The following is a 6,294-nucleotide window of genomic DNA, read 5'->3' as shown; positions in this document are numbered from 1 at the left end:
TCGGGGGGTGTCCGTGAGACATTGCGGAGGGTCCGTGGGGCATCGGAAAGGGTTTGTGGGATATCAGAGGGTGTGCATGTGGCATTGGGGAGGGGGGTGGCGTGTCCGAGTGGCATTGGGAACTGTGTGTGTGGCTTCAGGGGGAGTCCCAGGGGCATCAGGGTGGGTCCACGGCCTCTAGGGGCATGTCCCGGGGCACTGTGGGGGGGGCTGCAGGCCACTGAGCGGGTGACAGTGGGGCTTCAGGGGTGGTGGAGGGCACTGGGAAGCCCAGCTTGGCTCTGAGGTGGTGGAGGGACTGGGGTGGTTGGGCTGCCACAGGAGGCAGTGGGGCTGGGAGTGTCCCGTGGGGCACTGGGGACTGTCTGTGGCATATGGAGGGGGTGTCCATGGGGCACTGGAGGTGCCTGCCTGGCTCTAAGGTGACAGAGGGGCTGGAGGGGCTGGGGACATTGAGCAGTGTCCATTGGACACAAAGGGAGCATCTGCGGGACACTGGTGTGGCCCTGAGGTGATGAGGTGAGCCACCTGGGGGTGACTGGACTACCAGTGGGCAGCAGTGGGACTGGGGAGGCATGGGGGGTGTCGGTGGGGTGTTGAGATGTTGGAGCACTGAGATGCTGGGGTCACCATGGAGGGCTGTGCTGTCAGAGGGCCTGGGGGGACAGTGGGACATTGAGGCATATCAGTGAGGCACTTGGGACCCTCCCTGATCCCAAAGGATTGGAGGGACTGGGATCACCATTTGGGGCTGAGCTGGGAGGTGCACTGCACCCTGAGCTCTCCGCTCTGCCACAGAGCTGACTGCTGTGTCCCCCTTGTCCACAGAACATCCCAGGTTGGAAGGGACCCCTGAAGGTCATCTGGTCCGACCTGTAGTGGGGAAGGGGGCCTGGATGAGGTTATCTCACATCCTGTCCAGTTGCGTCTTGAAACCCTCCAGCAATGGGGACTTTACCATGCAACGCTACAGGTTGGGGGAGGAGTGGCTGGAGAGCTGCCTGGAGGAAAAGGACCTGGGGGTGTTGGTTGACAGCCACCTGAACATGAGCCAGCAGTGTGCCCAGGTGGCCAAGAAGGCCAATGGCATCCTGGCCTGTATCAGGAATAGTGTGACCAGCAGGACCAGGGAGGTGATAGTGCCCCTGTACTCAGCACTGGTGAGGCTGCACCTTGAATCCTGTGTTCAGTTTTGGGCCCCTCACTACAAGAAGGACATTGAGGTGCTGGAGCGTGTCCAAAGAAGGGCAACGAAGCTGGTGAAGGGTCTAGAGCACAAGTCTTACGAGGAGCGGCTGAGGGAGCTGGGGTTGTTTAGTCTGGAGAAGGGGAGGCTGAGGGGAGACCTTATTGCTCTCTACAACTACCTGAAAGGAGGTTGTAGCGAGGTGGGGGTCGGTCCCTTCTCCCTAGTAATGAGTGACAGAACGAGAGGAAACGGCCTCAAGCTGCGCCAGGGGAGGTTTAGGTTAGATATTAGGAAAAACTTCTTCACCGAGAGGGTGGATAAGCATTGGAACAGGCTGCCCAGGGAAGTGGTTGAGTCTCCATCCCTGGAGGTATTTAAAGAACGGATAGATATGGTGCTCGAAGACATGGTATGGATGGACTTGGCAGTGATAGGTTAACGGTTGGACTCGATGATCTTAAGGGTCTTTTCCAACCTTGACGATTCTATGATTCTATGATTCTATGTCCCTGGGGAGGTTTTCCCAGTGAGTGATTGTTCTCACTGTAACATATTTCTTAGGTTGAGATGAAACCTCACCCACAGCAACCCATTACCCCTTGTCTTCTCCATGTGGCAAATTGTGAAGAGAGAACCCCCTCCTGCAAACTGATTTTTTATATTTCTTGGTGTTTCAGGCCAGGACCAGCCAGGAAATGCTGCATTTAACTTTTGCATTTAACGAAAGAAGGGGGGGGTCGGACGCCAAATTCGGCTGTCGCAGAGCTCCATCACCGGGGACAAGTTTCCTCCAAAATGGCACAGAACCCACCATAGCCAAGCACTACTTGTGTCTTCCCTCTTTCTTCCTGCAGCTTTTCTGTAATTCCTTCCTAAATAGACAAGTTTATTTAAAAAACAATAAATATTAAATCTCCACGCTTTCACCCTCAACACTCCTAGTCATGTCTGTTCATAACTACCTAAACATCTCCAGTAGACTTGTCCCCACCATGATGGTAACCCTTGTGAGGTGTGCAGAGCTGAGCTGGCCTTGAAGGAGCTACTGGCCAGCCCACAGTTTGAAGCACAGCAAACAACCTGGCTTGCGAGGGAGACACAGAGCAGCCAAATTGTGACTCTGGGCAAGGAGGTACCCGACTGCTGTGCCATGGGATGTGGGGCTGCTGGGTTCAGACACAGAACATTTTCTTGCCCCTCTCCTAGCACCTCCTGGCTTCTGGTTGAGGGGAGAAGACACACATCCACCTCCTGCTCAGGGCTAGTAGTAGGGCATCTGGCCCGGACCAAGGTCTGCTCTCAGAGAGGAGCGGGTAGATCTATGTAAAGATCTGTCCAAGCGCCCCAAGCCTTTAAGGTAACTGCTCAGCCAGCCAGGCATCCACATGCGGGCCACAATTTTTGGGTAACTAACTGGTTACCTGTCAATGTGTTCTCATGCAAACAGCAGGAGCCAAAGGCTGGCATGATGCTGCCCCGCCAGCATCACCACCTCTGCCTGGGGCAGGCATCGTGAGGGGGCCACATCCAGCTAGTGGGCTGTTGGTACATGGTACACAAGCAGGGAGGACCCAGCCCTAGGGTGCAGGTGACCTCCTGGAGGCTTTCTCACTCAGGTGTGGACCTGTGGGTCACAGGAAACAGCACGGGATCCCATAGAGGTGGAGTACCCATGTCTCCTACAGAAGAGTGTGCAAGGAGGGGGCTCCCACTCTCCCCCCACTAAAAGCTGCAAGAGGACTGCGCGTAACTGTCTGCATGTGTGAGCAGGACTTCTTGGGATTATTCATAGATGGGTGCTCAGAAATTTGCTGTTGATTAACATTTCAGAAATATCTATTACTTTTGGTGAGACTCAATGCTTGCTGGTTAATTATGTTTTCTTAATCTATAAACGGCTTCAATCCTGATTTAATTTAAATCACGTGAACAGAGGTTCGTCCTGCAACAGCCACTACACTGCTCATTGGTGTAAAAAATGTGTGTGACTAACAGTGACAGAGTGAGGTGCCAGGGGAGGTCTCTCAAGCCTAAGATGTTGGGCACTGAGAGGCAAGCAGGTTCCTCCAGGGACCCGGGCCCCTCTGCCTCTCCACCCTGAGCTCAAGGGACAGGCTGTGAAGTCTGTAGATCCACAGAAACTTAACAGAAATGACAGGTCAACTTCTCCAAGCCTCCCTGGACTGAGAGGCCATCTCGGTGCAGGGAACAGGAAACTTTCCCTTCCCCATGAACTGTGCAAGTCCTTTCCCTGAAGAGCCAGATGATGCTGGCTGAGGTCTCAGTCCTCAACCTCAACCTTCAGATGAAGGAATTCAGTCCTCCAGCTTTAGGCCACCAGAGCAAAGAGAACCTGGCTCTTTCCTCTTAACACACTCTAGAAGGTCCTTGCAAAGGAGGAGGTGGTGGAGAGGAAGGGCAGGTCATTAACAGGAGCACTCAGCCCTGTATCCACAGCCCTTGCATGTCTCCCCAGGCTCCCACATTTGCCACTGAGGCCTCTAGGTCTCTGGCACATGTCTTGGTTACCACTTGTTCCTGGGAGACACTTGTCTTCTCTTCCATCCTGTACCACACCCTCTTCCAAACTGGCTCAAGCAATTTTTATGGCTGCACAACTCTGTAAGATACCCTGAAAGTCCTCTGCTGAGGACTCGGCCAATATGATGTGAACATCACATACCTGCTCATCAGCTGCGAACCCCATCTCATCAGTCAGAGCAGCTGATCAGATTCATTCCAGCAACCCCTCAATTAGGCTCTCCTCCCAAAATAATGCTGCATGGCAGCTGAGCCAGATCCCTGTGAGCTGACCAAAATTTAGTCACCTAAGAGGCTACTTTGCACCCTGAGTTTTGTTAACAGACAAAATAACCCTGATTTTTTTTTTTTAATTTATTTTACAACACACAAATACATCATTTTACAATGTAGTAAAAAAAAAAGAAGGGACTTAACAAAAGCCTCTCAGAAGAGAAAATCCATTACATACATTTCAGGAGATCGAATATTCCCGTCTCTCTGGGACAACCCTTACAGTTCGTTTCCAACTCACACTGTGAATGTAGAGGGTTGAGTACTCCTAGCTTGAAGTGAGTGAGTGTCCGGTTCTCTGCTGGTGCAGAAGAGGCGGTGACTGAAAGGGGCAGCAGCACGGCTTCACTGGGCAGGTACGGCCAGGTGGGGAAGCAGGGGAGCTGCCTTCTGGCTGCGCTCGGCAGACATGTGCTCCAAGCGCTCTGTGTAGAACCCGTTGAAGTCCAGCCTGAGAGACAAAAATCCCCAAAGTTTCAGCAGCCTGCTGGCTTAATGCCATCCAAGAGCAGCACGCAGCAAGCCAAATGTGCTGCCAAGGGCCCCTGCAAGTGCCGCAGCACATGTGCTTGTCAAGGCGCTCACAGGCTGCAAGGGGATCCAAAAATACATAAACTCTTTTATAGGGTCAAGTTGGTTGAAATGAGGGGTGTGAAGCAAAGCAAAGCAAGTCTCGCTGCAGGAAGAAGTGGAGGATGCATGCTTGTGCAGCAAGAGGGTCTGTGGCCGCACTCCCTGTGCCCACCCTGCTGAGCACAGACTTGCTCTTACCCAACCATGGCCCCTGGAGGAGAAACCTCTCCCAGGGCATCAGCCGAACGTGGCCACACCACAGTGAGCTCTGGACCTGCCATCCCCACACAGGACTGTCCTGGGCTGGGTAGACACAGTGGCTTGTTCAGAGCAAGATGGCAACATCTGCACTATGCCACAGGTGTTGTTGGTGACACCTTGCCTGTGCTTGTCCCATGACAACAGGCTAAATTTCACCTGTTCTTTACAGGCATATAAAATACATCGGAAAGGACCAATTGCTAATAGCTTCTTCTCCGGAGCCACAGCTTGACCACACAACCCTGGAGACGTGTCACTCGGAGACAAGGTGCCAGGGGTGAGGGCTCCTCAGTCTCCACACCTTCCCGGCCACTTCCCACCACTGCTTAATGCCAGAGTTCACCACCACTGAACTCCGGTATTAATTCCCATATGAAATTCACCATATTATCAACCGTAACTACCACAAAATGTTGCAGTTTCCATTACCACCACCTTCTTGCTAACACAAGTATGCTTCAAACAGATTCACTATTCAGAAAGACAAGTAACTGGTTGGAAGATGCTCAGCCAAAATCACAAGTATTGCTGATACTTGTAAATGCCTCTCCAAAGTGGGCAAGAGCAGCAATATCATAATCCTCTCCTTGATAATCCAAAATGATGCTACAAAATCAGCCTGCTGTGACCTTCCTTAGGCAGATCTCTGCACTATGAAGCCAAGTAAGACACGTGCAGCATTTAAAAACATGTGCCCTGGGAACACTAAGCAATAGTCGATATAAGCCTGTGAATCACAAAGAAGTTACTCTCTTCATTTCTCAAATTAAGTTGCTCCAATACTAAATGAATGGGCACAATATTTGAGTTTCATGTTGCTTAACAACCTTACACAAACGGCAACAAATTGTTCCTTGACATTTTTTGGTGACTGCGGAAAACAGAGCCTCAACAGATGGAATTTATCTGTTGCTCTCTCCTGGTTGAAAAGCTTTTCATCCTTTTTATACAAAGGCAACACGACACTGAGGCGGGCATATTTACCAAACTTTGATTCATATATAAGGCCAGGACTCATTTACATCCTTGCTTTGAGGATCTGTTCCATTTCTAAAGTTGCTTTATTCCAAACTTCCCGAATTGCAGATTTTGATGTGCTTCCCTTTCAGCTATGTTTTTAGGGTTAAATGATCTTTGATAACTATCTCTTAAGAATTTGTGTCATGCTTCCTCAAACTCTGCTTACACTTCAGTTTCTTGTTTTATGGCTGGAACTTCTAATCACTAGGGTTTGCATCACTTCACACATCCTACCAGTCTTACTCTAAGCTCAGTCATTGCTGTTTCCTCCAAACTGGTAAAGGAAGGATATCTGATGAATGCTAACAGCATCTGATGGGTAAGATTTCTAAGTATTTGGAATTAAGTAATCCTTCTGACAAAGTCCTCTAGACTGTAACTCTCCCCCTCTTTCACTACTGGGATGTGAAGGAGTGACTCTGGAGATTTTCTGCAGC

General features: G+C 50.8%; 1 protein-coding gene across 4 annotated transcripts in view; it reads right to left on the bottom strand.

Moving 5' to 3' along the window:
- Positions 1 to 4,191: 4,191 nt before the first annotated feature.
- Positions 4,192 to 6,294, bottom strand: part of TUBGCP2 (tubulin gamma complex component 2) — a 39,080-nt gene continuing 36,977 nt past the window's right edge. For all 4 annotated transcript variants that reach the window (XM_082310748.1, XM_082310751.1, XM_082310750.1 and 1 more), the window contains one exon: positions 4,192 to 4,454. In XM_082310748.1, coding sequence (XP_082166874.1) covers positions 4,349 to 4,454 — 106 coding nt within the window. In that variant the 3' untranslated portion in view covers positions 4,192 to 4,348. The remainder of the gene's footprint in view (positions 4,455 to 6,294) is intronic.

The sequence above is a fragment of the Platalea leucorodia genome, assembly GCF_965183815.1.
Source record: "Platalea leucorodia genome assembly, chromosome: 4".
NCBI classification, from domain to species: Eukaryota; Metazoa; Chordata; class Aves; order Pelecaniformes; family Threskiornithidae; genus Platalea; species Platalea leucorodia.
The sequence above is the reverse complement of the archived record's forward strand: the minus strand, read 5'-3'. Positions and strand labels throughout refer to the sequence as shown.